This window comes from Siniperca chuatsi, linkage group LG10 (assembly GCF_020085105.1).
Source record: "Siniperca chuatsi isolate FFG_IHB_CAS linkage group LG10, ASM2008510v1, whole genome shotgun sequence".
NCBI classification, from domain to species: Eukaryota; Metazoa; Chordata; class Actinopteri; order Centrarchiformes; family Sinipercidae; genus Siniperca; species Siniperca chuatsi.
The window spans coordinates 11,329,631-11,355,542 of NC_058051.1; the positions used below are offsets into that span (position 1 = coordinate 11,329,631).

The 25,912-nt window shown below is 38.7% G+C and overlaps 1 protein-coding gene across 2 annotated transcripts in view; it reads right to left on the reverse strand.

The window, feature by feature from the left end:
* Nucleotides 1–436: 436 nt before the first annotated feature.
* sema3bl (sema domain, immunoglobulin domain (Ig), short basic domain, secreted, (semaphorin) 3bl) overlaps nt 437–25,912 on the reverse strand; it is a 71,200-nt gene continuing 45,724 nt past the window's right edge. The window contains exons 5-16 of one of the 2 annotated variants that reach the window (XM_044211270.1): nt 21,287–21,377; nt 19,626–19,742; nt 18,882–19,024; nt 17,097–17,211; nt 16,825–16,894; nt 15,900–16,044; nt 10,102–10,333; nt 9,766–9,857; nt 9,611–9,652; nt 9,282–9,507; nt 6,060–6,187; nt 437–4,703 (exon numbers count right to left, since the gene is read on the reverse strand). In XM_044211270.1, coding sequence (XP_044067205.1) covers nt 4,191–4,703; nt 6,060–6,187; nt 9,282–9,507; nt 9,611–9,652; nt 9,766–9,857; nt 10,102–10,333; nt 15,900–16,044; nt 16,825–16,894; nt 17,097–17,211; nt 18,882–19,024; nt 19,626–19,742; nt 21,287–21,377 — 1,914 coding nt within the window. In that variant the 3' untranslated portion in view covers nt 437–4,190. Of the gene's footprint in view, nt 4,704–6,059; nt 6,191–9,281; nt 9,508–9,610; nt 9,653–9,765; nt 9,858–10,101; nt 10,334–15,899; nt 16,045–16,824; nt 16,895–17,096; nt 17,212–18,881; nt 19,025–19,625; nt 19,743–21,286; nt 21,378–25,912 lie in introns of both variants that reach the window. The other variant, XM_044211268.1, reaches the window with a different exon arrangement.

Below are 25,912 nucleotides of genomic sequence, written 5' to 3' on the forward strand. Positions count from 1 at the left end.
CTTAAGATTAAAATAGCACTTAAAAGCCAAGGAAGGTAAAATGTCTTCATTTTCTGTTAGCCACGAACATTTTGGCCCTCACATGTTTAGAAAGAGACAGAAAACGCACATGCACACACACAAAGAAAAATAGTAAATGAAAGCAGACATGGGAAGTAGAGCTAGTCTATTTCACCCTGACATTAAATGCCAAACAGCCTTGTTGCAGGTGTGCAGTCTGCATGTTGTTGATTCAGTATTAAATAGAGCATGTCTTGGTTACAGTGCAGTAAAAGCCATTGTTTACAAAAGTGGCTCGATTTCAGGGTACTGCTGTTTGTCTCTGTTTATGTCACTGGTGCCATTAGTCTTGTCCTGCCAAAACTCTAAATAGACTTCCCTTTGCCCCTAAACTTTATGTAAAAAATTATAAAATACCCAGTCAGGGATCACCTCCTTTATGTTAGAAAGTCAACTTTTAATGCTGTTAAATAGCATACAAATACAAAGCATGCACGGTAGAAAGACACTTAAATAAAACATAAATATGCATTTAAATCAGGCTCTGTCAGAGGCCCCACAACCAGCATAGTTTTACAGTACAATAAAAGCACAGTTCACCAATTGAATGTTAATTTTTAATCCAAGGATCCTTACACTTTTCAGCCTAAAATCTACATTGAGAGTGTTGCTTGTATGTTCAGTAAGAACTGTTTTATGTAGGGAAAGCATGCTTGTTGAACCTTTAAAGTTCAAAATGGCAATGGTGTGCTTGTCGCTGACTTTCCAACTTCATGGATGCCATTAAAAAAAATAAAAAATGCCTGAACGTATTTACTGCAGTTTCTTCGTTCACAGTGTGTTACTGACTGAACCTCTGGTCTGCTTAATGTAGCGTCGCTGTAGTAACCAGAGCATGTGCAGGTATTTATTAATTAGTGCACCTCCAATCAGGAGGAGTAACTAATCAGTGAAATCACCTGGTGTAGTTTGGCTGAGAGAAACCCTGCACCACTTTTACAAAAGCTATCACAATACATTGACAACATTGATGAGTGTGAAATTCAATGTGTTTTAGATAAAAGTTAAAAAAATATTGACAAACTGCACTAAACTAGCTATAGAGAGTGAACAGCTTAAGAGTAAGTTAAAAAAATATAAATGTAAGCTGCAACACCACAACACACTTTGTACAACTGTGCAACAACTGAAATGCATTTGAAGGCTTTATAATATGGTTTGAACATGCACAAATAACTAACATTTAATCAATGATGCACATGTTTTTAGCAACTAAGAATTCCATATTTGCAAAATGCATAAATATTATCCTGATGACTTTTGTGTCATTTTAAGTTTCAAAACACTATACAGAAAAAAAGTATCAGCATTTATTTTGGCAGTTCCATGTTATGACAGTTGCTGTAAAATGGAAACTTGTATTTTTAGACAATTTTACACACTGTAAGTTTACAATCAATCACAAAAATTATACCTTAAACACAGTAATTCAGTATCATGATGTGGCCTTAGAGAAGCAGAAGCTCAAACAAACAAATTATACCACAACAAAAACATTTATTTTTATCATCTTCATAGATCAGAGCAGACCAGACCAAGTACTTGTGCAGCTGTTTCCATGAACATATGACAAGACTAAAATATAAAATAGTTACAGAGAAAACAAACTTTTGAGAATTGAAGATAAATCAAGTTTTTAACTCTATTTTACCCTGCCAACTGTCTGTCTCTTTGTTTCATGCATACCATCCTCCTGTCATTCGATTATTTTCTTTCAGTTTAGATACGCATCAGAAGCAATATTTTTAGAGAAAACACCATAAATGGAGTATAATAGTCAGTCTCACAATCCTAAAACTAAGAAAATAAACTTTGCTAGAGTAAAATCTGTGCTTAAGTGTGCTGTACAAACTGGGGAAAAAGTTTGTCACCTTTTGAAATACTCACTTCATACTGATGAAATGTGGGAAAATGGGTTTTAATAGGGATTTATTAAATTGCAAATGCAGCTTTCACAAGATGCTTATAGTACCTTTATTTTAAAAATCTCCCTCTCCTTTCTTCTCCCCATCTTCACTCCTTTTTTATTATATTACTGAAGCTCTAAAAGATCTCACTCCCATCCTCAAAGCCATCACTGAAACTGAAGCCAAATTTGACTTTAGGTTAAAATTAATCAAATCTCACCCCATTAAAGGCCAGTATTTTCTTGTGCCCTGTTTCTTTATCTGTTTTGTTTTGTCTCAATCAATTAATGAATTCAACCTTCCACCTGTCACCTGTGGAAGGAAAACCTTTTTTGGTTTCATTAACAGTAAAAGTTATATTTTAACAACAAAACTGAAGAATATAACAATGTTGATTATCATGTGTTTAAACCCTGAACTGTCTTAAAACCAGTGTTTACAAAACAGAAAGCACAAGAAGAGTCCGCAATTACAGCTGACCCCTTCTATTGTTTCCTCTATTATCACTGGAGAGCTACAGCACACACAGGAATTGTGGGGAAATGACTTTAGTGGATGTTTAAAGAGAGGTCAGATTATGTAATTTCTCCTTTAATGGCTTGTTTTTGACTGTTGGTCGGAAAGAAAAAAGCACTTTGAAGATGTCACCTTGGGCTATGGTAAATTGTGATGGACAAGTTTCACAGTTTTAGACTAAACAATTACTCAAATAATAAGAATTACGAACAAATTATTTGATAAATAATCATTATTTGCACGCCTACTTGCTGGATTGGTGTTAATGTCACTGACATAGTTTTCAGTGAGTTGCATAAGGATCCCCATGGACTTAAATATTGGAGGTTGATTGTGGTCATTAGGTACATTCCATGAGGTGTTACAGTATGTACCCCAAATCATGAAAATAAGCCTCTGTGAAATATCCCTTTAAGGGTCGGTGCATAAAGCAATGTGCATTTAATCTGTTGAACCATCAACAGTCGTCTCATATTAGCTTCCACGATAGCTTGAGCTAGTTGAGCTTATGCGCAGGGCTGTGGAAAGGCCAAGGATCGAACAGCCAATCTTCCGATTAGTGGGTGACCCGCTCTACCTCTAAGCCGTGTGTGTGTGTGTGTGTGTGTGTGTGTGTGTGTGTGTGTGTGTGTGTGTGTGTGTGTGTGTGTGTGTGTGTGTGTGTGTGTGTGTGTGTGTGTGTGTGTGTGTGTGTGTGTGTGTGTGTGTGTGTGTGTGTGTGTGTGTGTGTGTGTGTGTGTGTACTGGCGAGATCAGATACAGTAAGTGTCTAAGCCTGTGTGCATTAGCTGCAAATGTCCCTTATAATTAAACTGCAAACAAAGTCAGATGAACTGTCACACATGAATATTTCATAAAAAAGCCAAGTGCAGAGCTAGTCAAGAAACATGGACCATTAAATACCAAGTGAGAAGGAGATGAATCCAGTGAATTGTGTGAAATGTGTCCAACCTGGTAGTGAGAAAAACAAATGCAAAGTAAGTGTATGTGTCCATGGGTGTCAGAGCTGCACTTTGCAAACTTGCTATTTTGTTATCCAAAGATGCAAAGTATGTAAATAGATGTTCCTCTCTTTTGAAGCCCCAATTTGCCAAAAGCCAAGGCAAACTGTTCATCAAAGAATCCACGAGGCTGTCGTCCACAGGCATGCATGCGTTTTATACATCTGAGGTTTGTGAAGTTTTGAAGGTTTTATATGATTTGATGAAAGCAGTGTCTGTCATTTCAATAACAATAAAAATATACAAGGGCTAAAGTGTGAGAGGGGGAGGAATCCTTGGTAATCAAGATTTTTCAAAAGCATCCTCAGAGTGTATTTGAAAGACTGTTTCTCATCTCCTCTTTATCAACATCATTACATCAGCAACAATCTGTTCAGTTCAGTAGCAGTCTCTTTTTGTGCTGTCTTTCCAGACAACCAAACACTTCTGTCGTTTTTGGGCCATATTCAGAACCAACCCCTAGCATCTCACCTACACATACACTGATTTCATAAAATTCATTCTGTTAGGTTCAGTGGCCAAAGCAGACACACTGTTCTGATCTACCTCATTCTTACAAATCCAAGTGCCAAAGTTTCAACTATTAGGAGTTGATGCTGGTCTTGACCCTTTTTACTGCCCAATTAATCTTGTCCTGTACTGTAATCTTTGTCCTTTTTTCTTCTTTCATTTATTCCTTCTTTTTTCCCTGCTCGCTTTCTCTCCGTTACTCCTCCCATGCTCTGAGATCCCTTGGCGTCCGGTTACGTTCCCCGGAGCTCTTGCTACGAGCCTTTCTGGCGCCATCCTGCGCCTGGCGGTATTTCTCCAGCATGCTCTTGTGTTTCCTCCTCAGCTTGTCGTTGCACCACATCCTCTCGCAGTACTCCTCCACGTGCGGCAGGTTCGATGTCCCAATCAGCTGCATGATATCCTTGAACCATGTTCGTGATTGGCCCATTTGGCTTGATGAGCCACCCCTGCTGTATGCACTACAAGGCATCCAGGTCCTGTAGCTTCCTGTAGACCGATCTTTGAATGAGTCAGAGAGGCCAGCATTGTCACGTGCCATGAGCTCGTCCACAGTCTCCCCCTGGAGGACTTCGAGGGTTAGGCGGGCCAGGGTCTGTGTGAAGCCATGCTCTCGGGAGCGGCAGATGTACATGCCTTCGTCCTGGCGGAAGAGACGACGAAACAGGAGGCCCTGCTCCGTAGACATCACACGATCATCTAGCTTCACCTGAGTGAGGCAGAGGGAGAATATGTGTCTATTCTTAACTTTTATATATAATCGAACAACATATTGTTAAGATTTTATGACGTGATGCAGAACACAAAAATTTGGGACAGAATCTGCAATACAAAAGAAACAAGTGGGACACAGTTATATTTTACACCTTCAAACAGCAAATCGGTTAAACTTTGCATGCAAAGTTGCGAGCCAAGTGTTATTTTTAAAATTCAAACAAAATTAATTGAAAGTTGATACTTTTACTTACACTTTGTGAATGTCACAAATGGTTGCATATTCATTTAAGAAATGTGCTTTTCTAGTATATAAAAGTTTGAATGCCTTTTGACTATGTAAAGGTTTTAAGTGGTTAAGTGGATAAACAAGAAAGAATTTTAAAGCCAATATACATAGAATTTTTGTGAGATTACAGCAAAGAGCATGTAATCCAAGACTCAAGATTCAAAAAGCTATATTGTTTATCACATAATACGAATCCACTTCATAGCATGAGAAATAAAAGAGGGAGAACTGGGCTCTTTATACTGTTTTCTCAGCTTGAATTGCAACAGTAAGAATGTACCATGAAATCCAGTCACTGTTAGTTTTTACTCTCTCTGCCTTTTTTTCCCTGTCATTCTCTCTTTCTTTCCTTACATACCTCCACCCCACATCTCTCCTGTATTCATTTATACCTTTCTTTTCTCAATCTACCTCCTGTACCTCCCCCCTCTTCAGATTCCACCGCTCTGTTTGTCTAATTTGCCTACTGTGCCAACACAAACATGGCAGCCTTGTCAGCTGGAGTGGCAGCCAAATGTTTATTTGCAAGGAAATGGAGAGGGGTGGTAATGCTTTAATACTTGCATGGCTTACTGAGGCACTCAGTTAAGCTTGGAGAAACATACCCTCAAACAAATGAATGATTACTGTGGGTGTCGGCAAACACAGCAACATAATTTTCTAAGTAGCGCTTTAAAAGGACTTTGCAACACAGTGTTTGAGTCACAGAAACCAGTAGACATTGAGTGACACTTAAGCTTTCAGTGGTTCGTGGTCAATCTTTGCAAAGAATTCACTGTTTATCCAAGAGAATGAGCAGTTGTGCATTTTTCTTTGAAATATAACTGCTTAATTTCAACCATATGTCAAATTATTGTCAAATGTGTCAACCACATGCCAAATTCACACGCAAATCTCACTTTTAAAGGCAGTTACTCAGGCCACCGTTGGCCAGAAGCTTCATTCCTCCCCTCATCTGTCTCCCAAAGCTTCCCCACCTTCCTCCCATCATAGATATATTAGGATAGAGTGGCATTTTATTATCTTGATTTTGATCTGATGGCTATTTACTTATCATCTTACCTCTTCCTTGTGGTCGTCACGTTGGACGAGCCAGCTAACAGTAGCTTGTGGAGAGCGAGGAACACATTCCAGGAAGGTGCTGTTGTTCTCTGTCCCATACACCACCCTGTCCTCTGTCACATCAAGGTCTTCTGGTTGAAAGAAAGATTGTGAAAGAATGAAAAATAAAGGCTCTGTAGAGCACTGCAAAAGTAAAGGACATAACTCCTGTTATGGGTTAGATACTCTTTAAGAACACCTATTATATGCGTAAAATGTATGTAAGCATTCACCAAGTAAGCCTAAAGTCCTCTTGAGCAACACACAATATGTCTGTCAATCTGTAAACAGTGAATCATATAAAGTAAAGTTACTGTAAATACAACACTAATTTGTCTATTTTCCTTTTCTTTTGAGTATAGCATTTTACATTTTAATCTTTTCAGTTAGTATTATGCCTGCTCTGGAGAATGCACTTTTCCTTCATGTGCTTTTGTTTTGTTGTATTTGATTTTATCAACTTATATATAAATATATAAACTCATTATATATAAAGCCATTAAACATTAGACATACAATAATTTCTCAACATGGGTGTACAACAGAGTCTCTGGTTCCACAAATATACCCATTCAAAACAGTAAATACATGACATACATATATATTATAAGTTAAGGTCTACATATCCTGAGTTCCACACATCCCCAACGGAATCAAGTAGATGTGTAAGTCAACTTAAAAAGATAATAGCCAGTCAAGTCAAATATCTGACATAAGAATTTAAATGAATAGTTTGACATTTATTGGAAATACACATATTCGCTTTCTTGCCAAGAGTTAGATAAAAGTTTCAATATCACTCTCAGTTCAGTGCATGTTCAATATGAAGCTGGATCCAGCAGGAGGTTAGCTTAGCTTAGCTTGACATTTATTGGAAATACGCATATTCGCTTTCTTGTAAAGAGTTAGATAAAAGTTTCAATATCACTCTCTGTTCAGTGCACGTTCAATTTGAAGCTGCATCCAGCAGGAGGTTAGCTTAGCTTACCATAAAGAAAGAGGGGAAGCAGCTGTCTGAACAAAATACACTTACCAGTAAGTCACTGCTCCCGGCCAAGAAATCAGAAGAAATCAGAAAAAGTCATTTTTACACACACAAACTTAGCTAACCGGCTGCTGGCTTACCTTCATATTTATCCCACAGATATTGAGAGTGGTATCGATCTTCTCATCTAACTCTTGGCAAGAAAGCAAATAAGCATTGTTCTCAAAATGTTGAACATTAGGGACGTCAATCCCTAATACTACCTACTGTAGTAGGAAAAGCTGAACTGCAACTGCAACCTGAACTGCAAACCTCAGAAAATACGTAGAAAAGGTTTCAGTCGTAGTCATCTGGACACTGTTTTCAGAATCAAGACGTTTCGGCTCCCATCCGGAAGTCATTCTCAATTGGGAATGACTTCCGGATGGGAGCCGAAACGCCTTGATTCTGAAAACAGTGTCCAGATGACTACGACTGAAACCTTTTCTACGATAGAACACTCCTGGACGAATGAGGGACTACACCGCCTCAGAAAATACAGATGATTTCAGCCTGATATAATGGTATGTATCTGTACCTGTACCTTGTGAATGTCTAATGTTAGGATGTTATTTAAGTCTTAGCAAAGAAAACTCATGCCTCTGGGAATTTTACTTTAACAACAACTTGACACCTTGGCACAAAGAAACCTTGTAAAATGTGAGGTCATCCAAAGGGATGAGGGAGGCATATTTCAACACCTCAGCACCATACCTACACTCAGGTGAGCAAACACACATCCAACACATGCACACACCCTTTCTTCCATGCATCTCCATGGCCATGTTTTTCTCCTTATTGTCTGTCTTTTCTTACCCTCACCTCCACATTCCCTTTATCCATTTTCACACACTCATTTGTCTTTCAACTTTTTGTTTGTTATTGCTTTTCATATGATTGCTGATGGTTGATCTCTCAGCTCTTCCTTCTCTCTCTCTCTCTCTCTCTCCACTAACACACACATATACCATCATCTTTCATTCTGTCTTTCTATCTTCTTACCAAGGTTGTTAAGAATCAATTATGGCAAAAATATGGAGATCTATTTATAGTATGTAAATGTCTGAGTACATTTCTCTTCTCCCATTAACACAAATGTCTCTCAAAATACATCAAGGTGTAAATTCTGGTGTGAAATAAGTACAAGGCTGTTTTCTACATGCACTGAATGTGTAGTGTGTAAACAGACGTGTTGCTGAGGAGTTAACATGTATTTTCTGTCTAATATACAACATTTGTCTCACACAGCTTGGATAAACTGACAGACTTGTACACATCTGATTTCTCACATAAACTTCCATCCTGAAAAAGAGGCACAAAGACATGCACTGGCTCTTACAGACACAAACACATACATACAATCTTCATTCAAACACAGGTTGGCACATGTCCAATAGTATCTTCCCCTGGAACTCAGGTGTTTACAGACTCACGTACAGTATACACAAGAGTGGAGTCTCACTGGTCTTCTTCCTATCCACAGCTAAATAGTTTAGAGTGTGCAAGGAGAGCACCGCCCTTGTCTAGAACATAGAATAAGTAATAAGCTTATCTACACTGTCCTGGGAAGAATGTGAAAAAACTTTGCTAACAGATACAAGACCAGGACAACTCAATGAGCAGTAAAAAGTGTGAAAAATGTGCATTAATTGTGGTATTATTAAAAAGTTCTCTATGAAGAGTATCAGTCATCAAGGTGATAGTATATTTAGAAGTACTTAGTCAAATGTTTGTTGTTTATTGACCTGAATCTCCTACCCATGGTCATAATTCAGTTTTCCTTTTCCTTTCTCAAATTTCCTATCCACTTCTAAACGATGGAGCAGATGGGGCATCAGTTTGACCACTTATATCTTTAAATTTCTCGCTAAGCATAGTTCGACATTTTGGGAAATACGCTTTTTCACTTTCTTGCCAGGAGTTAGATGAGAAGATCGTTACCACTCGGCTCTCTAATTAAAACATTATAGCTCATTTGTTTAATCCGTACAAAAACCAAAGTGTAAAAACACTATTACTTGGCCAGGCGCTGTGACTTCCTGGAGTCTTGTCGCCACTGTGAGGTTTCCAGGCAACCAGCAGAGACTGCACCCTGCCAAGAAATGGTCCTACATAATGATCAAGGAAGGCACAAAAGGGTTTAAGTAGGTACCACTTACCACTCAGATTCTGATCCACACACTGCAGTACCGGGTTTCCATGCCTGATGTCCTGTCTGCGGTAGCGGCGTTTGCTGTTGGGCACGTATCGTGCGCACAATGATCCATCCCAGGCGCAGTAAGGGTCTCTGGCCAGGCAGCACTCAGCACAGGCTTTCCCATAAGTCTCACAGCGATGCAGCTTCATCTGCGCCACACCTGCTGGAGAGCCCACATATAGGGCTTGCTGTTGGAAGTGACGAGAGGAGAAAAAAGGAAGCAAGGCATGATGAAGATAATAGTTGGTTTAAGTTAATATAAAGTTAGTAATTACAGTCATATCAACTTACCCTTTTCACAGATATGTCCATTGAAGTAACTGGAGTTGGCACCTGCAATAATGAAAATAATTAACCTCAGGTATTTCACAATGTGTGAAATGGCTTACAATACGAAAAGCCAAAGTAAATGTGATAGAGAGGAAATTCAAGAAGAGTAAACTTACTTTAAAGACTTGTAGCTCCTCTAGTGTGATGACCTCTGTCTCCAGGCTGTTTCCACTGTGCAGGGCAATGACCTTCAGTACTGTACCAATGTCTGAAAGACAAGCAAACATTCTATAAGTGACAAGGTTACAGAACAAGAACAGAACAGTCTACATCTTATCCCAAATACTTCCCCTATAGTCCAGTTTCTTAAGTTTCATCCTTAAGACCACAAACATAATTACTTTTTCACCTTCAGCTAGACAAAACCAGGTTTATGGATTAAAAATCCTATTTGAAAATGTAGGCAATACAAGTCTCTGAATTTGGAAAGGCATGGAATCACACACACTTACCTGTGCCGATGAACATGACATCATACTGCCCGTCCTCTGCCTCGACCCGGTCCACCACAATTTGTTTCAGCTTGTAAGGAATGTTGGCCTTTACAAGCACAGGTTGGCGCAGGGCAGGATGCACCGGCCGCCACATCAATGGGTGGTTGCGGGCAAACTGCAGCACCAAATCAGGGAAGTCCTTTGTGCTGCCAAACTCTCTGCCTGGCTGGTTGGTGATTTTGCTTGGGCACTGCAGAGATGGAGTGAGGGACAAACAAAGGCAAAGGGAGATGGGTTATTAAAAATAACTATTTTGGTAAAAATCTTGGCTGGCTAACTCAAGATGCTACACTGGAAGAGAAAAAATGGATGGAGGAAGGGATACACAAACTGAAGCAAGACAGAAGGAAGAGTTTAAAGCAAAATTCTGGCCATTTTCCACCATAACTCTACATTCCCACCATTTTCCTCCACTGGAGGTGTGCTTTCAAAATAACTGTGGCCTAATTAGGGTCTTAAAGTCTTCTCAAAGAACCTTCATTAGCAGTTTTATTGTGCCTAAAAACTTTAGATGAAAGTTCACAACCACTGTTGTAAAGTTATGTGCTTGCAAACAGCTGTATAGAAGCAGAGTTTGTTGTTGGTTAAAAATCCTCCTATTTGTGTCACTGTAGTAATGAGAAAATTGATGTGCTGGTACTGGGCCGAGATACTGTATATCTCAAATAATTAAGAGGGTTGAGCACCGTCCAAGTAAAGGCATTTACACTCATGATTCAGATCAGCAGTTCTTTTCAAAGAAGCCAAAGTCTTTTTTCTACTTTTTTGTAAGTCTTCACTGCAACTGTTTTACATATGTTTAACACAACTATAGGTAAGTAAATGTCAACTGTTCTATTCTGAAGTAATTGGCTCTGTTGTCTCAGCTGGTGGCCAAAACCATCATGAGTGATAGCTTGTTTGTCTGTTCCTCCATTGAAAGCAGATTTACCATCTTCAGAAAATTGCCGCTTCATTCATGGTTCTCTTAAACTCTGGGATCCTCTTCCTGTCACAGTTAAAGGATGATTTAACCTGAAGTTTTGTCCAATTAAGATCAATGACTGCAGCAATGGAGAGAGATCTTTACAGAGTTTGGCTAAAGAACACAAAAAAGAACAATAAAAAATGTGTATGTGTTAGGGTTGACTTCACTTGGAAATATACCGGAGCAGTTGCAAGATCAGATTAGCTACTCTGTGGTGAATGATGATTTCACTCAAGCATACAAAACACAAGTAAGGAGAGGATAGAGAAAACATATTACTTTGAAATAACCTGAGAGCCTAAGAAGAAGACAAACTGATCATTGCATGAAGGGGGAGGTTGGGATGGCTGAGAGATTTGGATGAATGAAGCTCAATCAGTAAAGAAAAGTAACACTACAGCAGCGACTGACTAAAATGAAAGCATATGTCAAAGCCATATGGTAGAAATATTGTTACTCCTGCTTATCACAACAGTAACTGATTCACACAATAGCCCTGTAATGGTCTGGATTCAATTTCAGAGGGGGGATCTGAACTGTGCAGGGACGTTAGACTCAAAATGCACAAACTATTGATGCATAATTATGTATTACTGCAGAAGGGGTGGAGTGTGTAAGCAAATCCAAGTTCAATTCTCTTCTGCTAACTTCAAATGCTTCCTAATTTTTTTTAATTTGTTAAAAGTATGATTATTTACAACAAATTTTGATGTTTGTGTATAATTCAAAATGGGGTCCACACATGCCTTTCCAGCAATTCTTCCCAATCTGTAGGTAAGCTGTATGCTAAAGTCAGCGTAATTGTTATTTTTACACACAGAAACAAAACAACATAATCTTTCCTTTCCTTTTGTCAGGCCCTTCTTTTAAGGTGAATGTTTGACCCTTTGGGGTGAAGCCAGTTTAAGGCAGTATAAAATAGCACTTGAGCTGCTATTTGATTGAACATTTAAAGTACACTGTGGTGTAAATGTATTGCAATATCAATGTAACAACCTTCTGAATGACAATAAAACTTAAATAATTTGTAATTGTTTTTGCCGTTGCTGAAAAGATACAGACATGTCCCTATCGGTGAGAATATAAATCATACCTAAAACAATACCTAAATTAACATAAAGCTCCAAGTCAAGTATTCACAAAAACTCATCAAACTTATTAAAACAGATCAGACATCAAGTCTGGGAGGAGAAGATCTGACACATTTTGCTGATGATGTCAAACTATCAATCCTAAAAACTTTTATGATGACAAAAAGTCTACAATCTTACCTGAATCTATTTTTGAGCTCTGTTACACAGATGTAACAACCAACAAGGCAATCTGACATATAAATAAGTTAGCACAAGCCTCAGTTTGAATTAAAAACACAAATTATATCCTGTAATGTCCTATCTCAAACCAAAGTAAGCGGTTGACAAGCCCGAAACAGATAGGTCTGGAATTCAGTCGGGTGAATAAAAGAACAGCTAAAGGATATTTAAGTTCAACATCTAAAGCCTTTATTATAAAAACTGGCACTTGAAAGTATGACACTTCAATCCAATCTAAACTGTGAGTACAGGCAGGAGGCAAAATAATATGACAATATGGTAATACTATGATTTTCAAGGTGACAGCATACTATAGTATGATTGATTCAAAACAGACCAAGTGATTTTAATGTCAGAAATTAATCCAAGAGAAACACACAGGTAAATTAAAAGCTGTTTAGATCATCAAGGATAAAATACCTGTGGTAGCAACCCAAAAGCTGTGTGTGACAGACGGACAGGCAGACAGACAAATACATCACACAGTTCAGAATGAAATTTAAAAGTCCAGTGTGTAACATTTAGAAGGATCTCTTGGCAGAAATGGAATATAATATTTATAAGTATGTTTTCATTAGTGTATAATCACCTGAACTAAATCGTTTGTTTTTGTTACCTTAGAATAAGCCATTTTTATCTACAGAGGGAACAGGTCCCCTTCCGCAGAGGCCGCCATGTTGGCTCGCCATGTTTCTACAGTAGCCCAGAACAGACAAAACAAACACTGGCTCTAAATAGGGCCTTTTGCGTTTTTCGCGAGTTTCGTGGCTACCATAGTTTCTCCTACACGCTTGAAAGGGGAGGGTGAGGCGAGCGGTTTTCAAATGGTTGCAAACTGAAATTTCACCACTAGATGCCACTAAATCCTACACATTGCTCCTTTAATGCCAAGGTCCAGGTAGGATTACCACTAACGCTTTGGTAAATCTGCAATAACAAGACTATCCCATTATTTCCTCTATTATAGAATGAGGCCTGACACAAATTTAAACAATGGCCAGTAATATTTCAATCCAAGATAAATATCTAGGGAGGATAAATCTACCAAATCTCTCTCAAATTAAGTCTTTTAGAAGGTGAAACTGAACTTTTATTTTCTGTCATGAGACATGACATGCCATGACTATGATGTGTTATGTTTTCTTGGTTAATGTCAAGTTGTCATGACAAAGACATTTTTGTCTTGGTTAATGTGAAGTTGTCATAACAAAGACATCTCAAACAATGTCAACTTTGCCTTAATAATTGACCGAATGACACTTGACAACAGTCATAAACCTTCATAAAGACTCCTTCATGTTCATGACAGGTGTCATGTCATGGTTATGACGGTATCATGTCAGTCTTAAGAAGCCACCTTCAAATAAAGTATTACCAAAAAATCTAGGCCATTATCATTGATTTTAAACTGTTTAACAAGAGAACAGGCTACATACTTTATCTCCAGCTAAACATCCAGGTAGGATAGCAAGCTGTTCTTCATCAAATGAGTTTTGATGAATATGAATATATTAATTAATATTTCAAGGACATATAAGCAAAAATCAACTGACCCCCTTCTATCTTCTCACTCCTATCTCCTTCCCCTCCCCTTCTCTTCTTCCCATCATTGCCTCTTCATCAGTCTACCATGAGTCATCACCTTTTTCCCTGTTTCCCCTCTTCCTCCATTTTCTCCTTCCCTCTCTCTCTTATACACTCAGTTTCAGGCCAAAACATTCCTGTTAATCAGAGAGTCAGCAGAGTGAAACCACAGAGGTGTCTGCTCTGTTCTCACATTATTCATTTTCCTTCTGCCTCCTTACGCTCTCCTTCACTCTGGTAATGAGGTGGAATTACACGCGTGACATGACTGTGTGTATGTGTGTTGCCTACATGTGTGTGTTTTTGTGTATAACAAGTCTGAATTACAGTGATGTGGTTGAGAGAACATGACAGGGCTCCACTGAGAGTCAGGATGTAAACCAGGAGAAGGCTCTGTACTGTATACAGTCACCACAGCTGCACTACCACATACAGTAGTTTACTTTACTGATATGGATACTTTCTATGCCTCATTTTTAATGTTTTTACCACCTTTCTGTTCCCTCTCTATTGTAGCACACACAGTAGGCCTGAGCAACCTCTTCTCCCAAAGAATTACATTTGTACACAACTGTGTCACATACAGTAAGCTATATAAGTTTTGGGAAAAATGCAGTGCCATGTCTGTAGAGAAATTAATCCAAGTCATTGGACTGAAGTTCAGTTCTAACTGTTGTGGGAAATAGTACAGCTAGTTTTCTCAGTGGTGTCACCACAACCACCAATAGGGTCCACCTACTGTTAAATGAATAATTTTAAATCGATTCTGAAGTGATTTAAATACTGTAATGATAGTGCTTAGTTTATTAGGTACACCTAGCTAAAACTAATGCATTCTAATACAACAGCCCTGCAATAAAACCCACCTTAATGAAGGTTATAATGTTTTAGAGAGGTGTTAATTCAACTGTATGGTCATTTTGTAGGCTGTAGTTTGTGCTGCTGCTGCTGTGTTTTAACGTGAGCTTGAGCTTTCCTATTGGTAATTCAACAAAAAATAGCATTGCAGTGTTTGAAATGAATGTATTAACCAGTTTCTCAGTCAGTTTGAGGTATAAATCCTCTAAATTTGTTTTTTAAGTACAGAAATCTGACACATTTACATGATGTAAATTATTATGTGTTGTCCCTGATAAATAAATGAATAAATAAAGTAAAGTAAAATGATAAAGTTGTTCTAGTTATGTTACTGATGTGCCTTTAAAAGTTCAGGTCAGCCTCCAAAACAACTCTGAGGTTCCTTACTGTATTTCAGAAATAGTGACTTATGATGTGCTGCTAGCACCCTCCCTGATTATTATTATTATTATTATTATTATTATTATTATTATTAGTGGTGGGGGTGGTTGTAATAAAATCAATAGTGGTATCGGGGGTGGCGAAGGTAGTATTGGTATTAGCATTAGCGTACATTTATTTGATTTTGTGTTTTTTCTTTTTGTTCCCGTGTGCTCTTCCTTAGCTTGACACCTCCCTTTCCCTCTCTCCCATCCTCTTTATCGACTTCTTCCTAGTCTAACAGGAGGGGAAACAGACACACACACACATATTTCATGTCTCTATTTTTTTTAATCTATGACGTAAATATCTTGTCTTTAATCAATTAAAAAAGAAAAAAAGGAATACAAGTCTTGTGTTGCTGATACAGTTTACCAGCTTGTTTATAGGATTGAGATTAGCAGAGGATAGAGAAATGTAAAACTGTGTGTCATCAGCATATGAAGGGTAGGACATCTTTTCTTTCCTTAAAATGTTGCCACGTAGAAGCATGTATTATGGCAAATATTGTGCTCATGATAACCACGGCACGGCAAAGGTACAGTCAAGGTTGGGCAACTAAAACATTTGAGTGAATTTAGGGTTAGAGGTGATATACTTGAACAATCACTCACCACGCCTGGTCTTGGATAAGGGACCCTGCCTTCGTAGGCCCCCCACTGGTAGTCGGGGCCCTCTTTATGAGCGAACGGCCCATTGAAAGCTTCTCTGATGTCAGCCATACGGTAAACACACACGGCAAAACCCTGGAACACATTACTGTGGAGGAGAGAGGGGAGATAAATTTGAACATGTCCACAAATTACTTACTAAATATTTGACAAAAAATGTGGACAGATTCAGTTACATTTACAAGAAACATGAACTTGTAAGAAATGGTTGAAAATATAGGCAACAATAACGTCATCAGTTTCTATTTTTTAAATACTTGGATCCATGATGGTTTTAAAGTCTAAAAGAAACAACAATATTATTAGGTCAAATTGTGTGACTTCGCTATTAAGTCAAGTGAAGTCACAAAATTTTATCATCACTTTAGTAACTTAATACCAGGCTGAAAAGCATTGTTTAACTGGTTTCAAATCTGCTGTACCTCTGTCCACTGATGGGTGTGCTCTGGTGCACCTGTAGCCACACTCAATAGTGATGTCACGGTATACTGACACACCGTGGAGTACACAACTACATCACTGCAGCAAGATGAGGAGTTAAACCACTGGATGTCAGCAAACACACAAATTTCAGCTGCTATCACGTTGCTCTTTAAATATGTGAAAGTTGCCTCTAATGCAGTATTTTGACCACCATGGAACACTACAACTTTCCAAATCACAAATATTCAATTACTTAGGCTTTAGTAGCTCTATAAGTCAGGATGGCACATTTAAACCTTCCGATGGTAGAAAACCTTGAACTGAACGATTCAATTATTATTATTTTCTCTGAGGAACTGCAAGATAGATAATATTAAGGTAGAGTAAGGTAGAGTAGTTAATGTGTAGATAACCTGTAAACACATGAAGCTTTATGGTTATTCACCTGATGGTGCTGAAGATCCCATATACATCTGGGTTCCTCTCATCCTTGGTCCTCAGCAGGAATACATCCTCTGTTTTATATAAAAAGACAAAGCCATTTAGTATGTGTGTTACATACAGTATAACTTGTGAATTTGTGCTCCTATGCATTTTGTCTGTGGAAGAATGTATGTTAAAGAGGACAATCGTGTGTAGATAGTGTGTGTGCATCTGTACGTGAACTGCTACTGCATGTGTGCAGAAAACGTAATAAAAGGTTTGTGTTTATCTCACCCAGTTGGTTGAAGTGTGTGTTGATGCCGTGAGGTCCTGGTACAGAGCAGACGAGTCTGGCTTTGATGAAGGTACTCCATTTGTTCACCAGCACTCTCTGGCCTCCAACATCATTCTGGCAGAAAATACAGAAATACAGTACACGCAATCTACAAATCCATTCACAGCTGCATATTAATTTCCAAATACACACTTTCATTGTTTTCGCTCTGTACTCCAGGACACTGGATTTGGATTAAAACAATCACTGAGGTTAAAGCAGCTTTAAGGGTATTTAAAGAGGGTAGAACAGTGTTGGACCCTTTTTGTACATTGTCCCACAATTTTAGGACAGTGTCGCAGGATAATGAACTTGACGGGGCAATCAAGGAGTCCAACTGATCATGTACAGTATTTCACTGTTGAAGACCAGACTGAAGGCAAAAAGCCCCTGAAACAAGCAGGAAGTGAAGCTGGCTCCTAAATTTGGGGGACTGTGTATAAAAATGGCTACAATCCTACACGGTCTATTTGATGTGGATAGTAAATACCTTCAAATTAAAGTAGAAAGTCAGTACTTGAACCTCATGGTCACTGTTTCATTTCAAATCCAATGTGATGGGGTACAGTCAAAAAACTACATTACATCACATTAAACTACTGCTGCTGTACATTACACTACATACACACACACACACACACACACACACAGAGAATAAATCTGTTGGGAGTCAATAGATACCAAGGGAGTGTGTGCATGTGTGTGTCCTTCACTGTCCCCTTTTCATCAAAACTGAAGAAATCATCTTCTATGTGTGTAAGTGTGTGCGCATATATGCATGACAGCATGCATGGACATTTCCGTGTGTGTGTGTGTGTGTGTGTGTGTGTGTGTGTGCGTGTGTGTGATGAGGATCAGCGCTGATAATTGGCTTCTTGGCAAGAAGCACCACAGGGGAAGTGATGAGAACTATTCAGATTCGCCTGAGGGAGAAAGGCGAGGGCTGAAGAGGAAATACTATATTCCACTGAAAATACTACTATACTACTAAATATGTGTATGGGAGAGAAAGAGAGAGAGATGGAGAGAAAGGGGAGTAGGATAGAGGAAGATGAGGATGACAAAGAAAGTTATAATTTGAAGGTTTAGGTGGGATTTTGTCTGAGAAGTTTGTACAAACTTTTCTGGCACAGTTGAACAGTCTCTAAGGAAACTTTTTCTCTGTATGTGTGCTCATATAACCTTTTTTCCAGTAGGAGTGTGAATCTCTACATCAGACTGAAAGGCCTGGCATAGACTAAAAAATTTGAGACCCATATCTGATCCTCCAGAAAACAAGAAAGCCCAAAAGGACTCTCAGACTCCACAACCTCTTCCTCAAGTGAAACACCCATGCAGATGGAGACTGGATACACAGTATGTATGGCCATAAGGAAGTGCACTGTGTACCTCACCTGACCATCTGGCTTCACTAATCCCCACCTGGCAACAGATAATCTCTTAATCTTTATGTTCTGTGTGGATTATCCTGAGTAAGTGGGATATTGTTTCTGGAGAGACAACTTTCTGTTGATTTTTTCATATGTAATTTTTCAATGCTTTGAGATCCACTAATTCACCTCCATTGGAATGGAGTGACAGCACAAGACTCAGTGATGGATATCTCAAAACGTAAAAAGTAAAAATACTTAAGTCACTGCTATGCAAGGTTGATAAATTACCTGATGCAGCCTTAATTGCAATATCATCATATACTGTATCACAAAATAAATGTATACAAATAAACAGTTTATAAAGTATCTTACCGCACACACTCGTCCAACACGTGTGTGTATGGCCCCCTCCCTGTCCCCTGCCTCTGTGGCCTTCTCAGTAAAGAAGAAATAGACTTTATCGTTGTCTCTGTCATCGTTGTCTGGAATGAGGTGGGCAGCGATGAACTTAGGGTCTGCAGAGGAAGATGTAAGTTAGTTAGTTAGACTTTAATGTCCCCGGGGGGAAACACTGTACATCAACAGTGTGTGCTGTCCCAGCAGAGCACGCAGCAAACAAAATGCAACCAAAGGGAAGGAGGGATTTGGATGTAAGTATGAAAGAATTTAAAGAAAACAACACATACCATCAAAATGATTGATAGTCTTTCTCATAGCAGCAGAGCCGTTCTTACTGATAGTGTGATAGACCCTGTTGCTTTCTGAGACTAAAATAATATGGTCCCCTTCACTTCCTTACATGGCACTGCTTGATGTGCACTGATGAGGATAAACATGTAGTTATTGCCATCATCATCTTTACTTTCACTTTTTACCATCAACTTTTTTTGTTCTGTTTTGTGCTGTAAATAAGTACGATTCCCTGTAAAATAAACCCTGAGTTTAAAAATTTATGACGGTTTGAACGCAGCTGTTCTTTTTGCCTGTGATAAGACAGCATATTATAAAAATGATAATACACTCCAAGGTGTCCTAATTTGGAAATAATATTGTTTACTTTACATTGTCTTATTTCTCTTTTGAATGCAACAGGTTGATAAAACAGTGAAACATTACCGTGGAGAAGCTTCTGGTCAGTCTCTGTCCTCATGGTGGAGCGACCTCCCATACTCCTGAAGATCACAGAGTCTCTACCCAGGAAATCTGCTGTCAGTCCTGTATATAACTCCCCACCTATAGAGAGGCAGGGGCAGAGGTGGCAGGAGAGAGAGAATAAGTTTTAAAGAAAGAGGTAAGAGAGGAAAAACAGGAAAGAGAGTGGACAGAGAGGAGGGTAAGAATGAAAAAAGTGGATGGGACTGGAGAAAAAGGTTATACAGTAAGAATGTAAAGGAACAGCAGCAATAAAGAAAAAGAGATTAGGGAAAACGAAAACGTTTGGTACAGAAGAACAATAAGGAAATCATGGGTGACAGAGAAAAATTTTGCGGTTTAGGCAAATGAGGCAGAGGAAGGGAAGGAAAGAGGAAATTGAACAAATCCAATAAAAAACACACTGGGAGTGTAATCTTAAACCCAAACTCAAACACACTTCGTACAGTACATCCTCCACTGAGACTGAGACCATAGGCATGGACTCACTTTAAATTTCAACAACTCCAAAAATTTATTTTCCTGCAAATAGAAAGAAAATATTTCCTGTGACACGTCCAGTACATGAACCTTGAAAAAACCTTTGGCAGTCAGGGTTATCTGTCATTACATGCCCAACATGTTCAATTTAAAATCTCTTTTTATCTGTCAGTCTTTTTACAGTGCTCTTCTGCAGGCTTAATGGCATTCCTCAACAGTTTTATGTGTATTGTTCTGTATCTACAGTGTACACTGTATATCTCTGCTGAGGTCTGAACTACGGAGTGTTTGGCTCTAATGTAACATTTTCCTGCCAAATACAATGCATTGTGGGATAAATTCTAATGCTGAAAGCATCCAGCTGCAGAGGAAGGTGGGATAGAGGGATTCATATACACACAGACACGTACTCACCTCCACCCTCAGTGGCTCCCTGGATTGTCTGTCACTGGTATAAATCAGTGTCATTTCACAAACTAAATACATAATGACATTCAAAGAGAAACACCCAGAACTATTTAACCTAGTCAGCACCATTCAGAGTGTGTGTACATCTGTGTCAGAGCCAAAGAAGGTTTCCCTGGTTGCTGTCCTTGGGGTTATTATCATTTCAAAATATAGAGAGATCTGTGCAGAGTGGTGAAATGTATAGAAACAGTTAGGCATTTTAAATACTTAGATACGGCAGTTAATGAATACCAAGCTACCAAAAGGTCAATGTTAATTTGACAGCTTTGTCAAAGCAGGTCATCTTGTGAAATGGATATTCTGTTATTAAAGACTTTGTGCAAAGGGATAAAGATAGAAATCCCACCTCTTTGGATCTTATATCCGCAGTGGGGTTTTTTGCCTTTGTTTTGACAGTGAAGAGGCAGAGATGAAACAAGGAGGGAGAGGGGTATTATATGCAACAAAGGTCACCAGCAAGAAATGAACAGTGGGCATGCACTGTAACTGTAACCATGTGGCATGCACTGTGACCATTCGGCTACCAACTAACGCTCTGTGTTTTAAGTTTTTCAATAAACATTATAGATATAAGCCAAATTGCTTGGTGAAACTGGTTACCAGTGGTTAGCCATATTAGCTCCATAAACCACTTGAGAAATTGTTTAGAAATATAGGTAAAACAACATGGGACATACCACTGAAGGTGCTAGCGAAGGGGAGGCTGGGGTCATGTGGAACTTTCCCTCGTCCATTCTCCACATTCGTAGGGTCCATTGTAAACACATGCTGGGGAAGAAAAAGACACATGGAGGGTTATAAGTCATTCATTCGAGCAGGTGGTCTGTAAGACAGAATGTATCAAGTTTATGTTTATTTTTTCTCCAGAAACATCAGCAATATCAACTTGCTTCGTGTGCTTCAGACTATGGACTTGAACTTAATAAGTGGATTATATTTTCTTCATCAATCTTTCCATGTGGAAAATCTTTTCACCTTCAACTTTAGGAACAGGGTCAGCCCACTGGAGCACCTGAGATTAATTATCTCGCTTTTAAGTTCAATGGATATGGCCACACAGTGGACCAACCCAGACATTTTATAAGGGGTTAATTTCACTTTTCAAAGACCATTCTTCTGCTTTTCTGTCCCGTTGTCCACACAAAGTGGGACAGGAGCTGTTTTCAGTTTCAGCCTATGTTTCAGATTTACATGTCCTTCCACTGAACTCGTCTGTCTGAGAACTAAGACACTGTCTGAGAAACAAGGAAATGCAGGATAAGTGTAGTTGCCAGAGTTCAGACAAGTTTCCCACCCGGTTCCCAGTGCAGATCAACCCTTAGAGCTGAAGTGTATATTGAGGAAAGGAAAAGAAAGTACATAACACTGCTATCATATAAAAACTACACTTACAATAAACATTTTATCAAAAGAAAAAGATTTTTGACAGTTTAAGAGAACAGGTTCCATGACCCTTAGGGCCATAAAAGTCACTCAACACATACTGATCAAGCAAATATATAATGTCATAATCCATGACATCTACATGTGAAAATGTTTCCACTCTGTCTTGCCAACTGATGAGGTTGACAGAATCAATACCTTATTCATTAAACCTTTTTCATTTGCTGTGAGAAGCAACAATAGACTGTTTGGAAAAATAGAAGAACTGAGTGCCAGAGGGAAAGTCAAAAAAAGAAAAGAAAAATAAAATTACTTTTAGCAGTGAAAATTCCTCCAAAATTAAAAGGAAAAAGTGGATTCTATGGATCGCCATTTTACATCAAACTGCATTAAATTCTTTTTTCTGATGGCCAGCAGTGAAGAAGCAAGGAAGCAATTAAAACCACAAAATGGTTCTTTCTTCGACATTCAACAGTTAGTCAAGTTCAGCTGACAAACACTGGCCATATCCTTGGATTGTGTGATTTGTCAGGTCAAAACAGGGTCACTCTAGACAAAAGGCCTTTTGTTTTTTAGCCTTTCTACTCCCACTTCAACGACATCAGGGTACCAGACTGTCTCTGCCAGAGCAGCCTGGGTGTGATCAATGTGAGACCAAACTCAACTTTCCAGGATAAAAATGGAATGCAAGGGGACAGGACCTACAGTAAGACCTCCTGTTTGATTCCATATTACTGATTTATGTGTCCTTACAATGAACTCTCTGTGCATGAGTCTCTGTTCCTCTAATAGACAATGGAGTATTGTTACTGGGAGGGTGAGTCTTCGACTGATCAGAGATCACAGGGGAGATGATGACAATGAAGTCAGTGGGATAAAAATACCGTACCAAACACAGTGGACAATACGCACACCCACGCACATGAAGTTTTGTACGTGCACCATCACATACTCACTCCTGCAATAATACGTGCTGAGTAACATAGACACAGCAAATTACTACTGTCAGAAACACACCAAATGATTGTAGATACACTGGCATATCCAACAGGTCTCAGGAAATAAGGAGAGACAGTTAATTTCTTATGTGATCCATATGTCGCTTTTTGTATGTTCATAGAGAGGTTTCAATGAGTTTTACAGGTGTCACAGTGAACGTGTACAGCCTAGCAGCACACACAATGCTTATACACACACTCACACTTAATTAAATTTGAGATGATGAGGGATATTTAAAAAGCACTCGGAATCTTGTCCAGTCCTGTACATCAATGTGATTTATGAGGATTTCTTTTGTCATTTTTACTATGTGAGTCTATGCATGGTATGATTATTTCTTTATTCATTCCTTTTAAAGATGTACCACTTGTGCTTTTTTTGTTTCAAAACTGGAAATCCGGCATCTTTATATCATAGATACTGAACAATAAAAATGTCTTTGTTAGTATTGATATACATCATTTTGTAAATGTATTTGTTAATTTTGTCGCCTAGTGAACCTTTTCCCTCCTTCCTTCCATCTATCTCATTGCTTTCACTCTCTCTATCTTGAATTTCTTCTCTTATTTCCATCTGTTTTCTGCTCTCCATCTCTTTCTCTGCCAAGCACTTTTAGCTCACTCGTTAGTCATCCTTATTCTTTCAGCACCTCTTTGCTCTCTTGTTACTGAATGTCACTGCATCTCTGTATTCCCCGTCTAAGTGTGTGTGAGTGTATTGTGTGTGTGGATGTGATTTGGGTGGATTGACACACTGTGAGTGTTAGTATGTGTTTGTACTCTTCTGTGCCCAATTTTTCACTGCACACTTGTGCATCTTATATGTGCAGTTTTGGGGTTGTTTGTGTGTGTGCATGTTTGTGTCTGTGTTATCTCATTATGATCCAGAGGAATGGTGCAGCATTAGACTGTCAGAGTCACTTTGGCCAAACTTTGCCAAGACAAATACACACAAGTGCTGCAATAGAGAGGGAGAGAAAGCGAGAGAGAGAGAGAGAGAGAGAGAGAGAGAGAGAGAGAGAGAGAGAGAGAGAGAGAGAGAGAGAGAGAGAGAGAGAGAGAGAGAGAGAGAGAGAGATTTTGTACTCAGCTGTGCCAAGCAAAATTCATCAGGACCCTCACTACAAAACAATTAAGACAAGTGACTACTGACACACTTACTTGCACATTTGTATCATTTAACTTGTGAGAAACATAATTTACCTTTTTTCTTTCATTAACCTCTACATTATCAGTTATATAACCATACCCTTTTCCAAAATCAAAACTTAACACTGACTACAATCTTGACCCTAAATCAGCTGTTTTAAAGGGAGTCTTAAAGTGAGACTGTAAATTTTAAAAGACGAAATAGCACACGTTTCTTCTTACAAGTGAAAAGTTGGAATTATTAGCAATAAAAACCCACCCTTGCTCAATTTAATACACTCTAGAGTTTTCCTGCTACAGCCTTACTTGGTGTGGTATGACCACTAGCTTATGGTGGATAATGTTATTTAGCTACGGTTAGCAAACGTTAGGTTTTAAGGTTTTATCTTTGATAAAGAGGAGTGATACAGAGCTTCCTATCCAAAGGACTCACGATGATACCAAGCTCAACCATATACACACAGCACAGCCATCGGGAAAAATTTGGGGTTCAGAATCTTCCTAGTCCTTCGACTGGACTGGGGGAGTCAGAGACCCTCCGATTACTAGATGACCAACTCTACCACCTGAGCCACAGCCAACATCTCAAGGTTAGCTATACATTTAGTCTAGTAGTCTGTTTTTACAAAATGTTAATGTCTAAAAGTCTACAGTTTGGACTCACTTCAAGCATCTTAAAGGCAACTTGGCCAACCAACAGACCTCATTTGAAATGCTGTTGTACTTGGCCTTTTCCTCACTGTCCAGTCAAATAATGGCCGGGCTCCCTCTCTCACCACTCAACTCTCACTCTAGTGAAAGCATGGGAAGCAGGCTCTCTCATTTCAGCGTTATTTGCTTTTCGTTCTCCTCCATTGAAAGACAATGAAAGACAGAATAGAGTGAAAGACAGAAAAGAAAAGACAGATATAAAGTAGAGAACAAGAGAGAGAGAGGGCTGATTAAGAGTTATGGTAATAATTACAGAAAATGATATAAATGATATAAATTGTCAGGTAAAAAGACTAGAAATGGAGCAAATATTACAGATAATGCAGAAGCAATAAAATAAGAGGCTTTATTCATCTCCAGTGAATAGGGCTTTGAACCAAAAGGCAACACACATGGGAAAAATAAAAGGGTGATTTATAAGCACAACATGTTTTATTATGCTTTCAATCTTTTTTGTTCACTTTTTAATCCACATTAATGCTGTACTTTGCTTTTTTCCCACTGGACTTAAAAAGTATCCCATGTGCAGCACTTAAAATGGTTGTCATGGAAGTCTGCCATCATGGTGAGAGGAAGTGAGTTCTCAGCAAATTACTTTCTAAGTGCCAAAAAGCAAAGCTGTGAATTAAAAGTGGGCTTTTACTGAAAAATGGAGCATGTGAACTGCATCAGTCTACAATATGGCTCTGCTGAGGAGACCAGTTGGTTATTTGTGTGTTGTTGGATGCATATAAATGTCTGCTTCCCTGTGTGTGTGCCTGTGTATGTCAATCTGTGTGTCTTTCTACACATATATTTCTATATATTTATATTTTTGTTTGAATGTGCATGTCTTTCATCATGTTTGTGTGTGTTTCTGTCTGTATTTCTATATATTTATGTGTTCAAATTTGTGTCATTTATTTTATTTGACTGTTTGTGTGTGTGTGGTCGGGTCCTCTGTATGTCGTCACTGTTATATGGTGGTTTATTTTTTCATCTATGACATTGCTCAGGCAGCTGTATCACTCACCATGGGGACTGCAGTTTATGAGAAAGGGTGAGAAAGAACGAGTGAGGCAG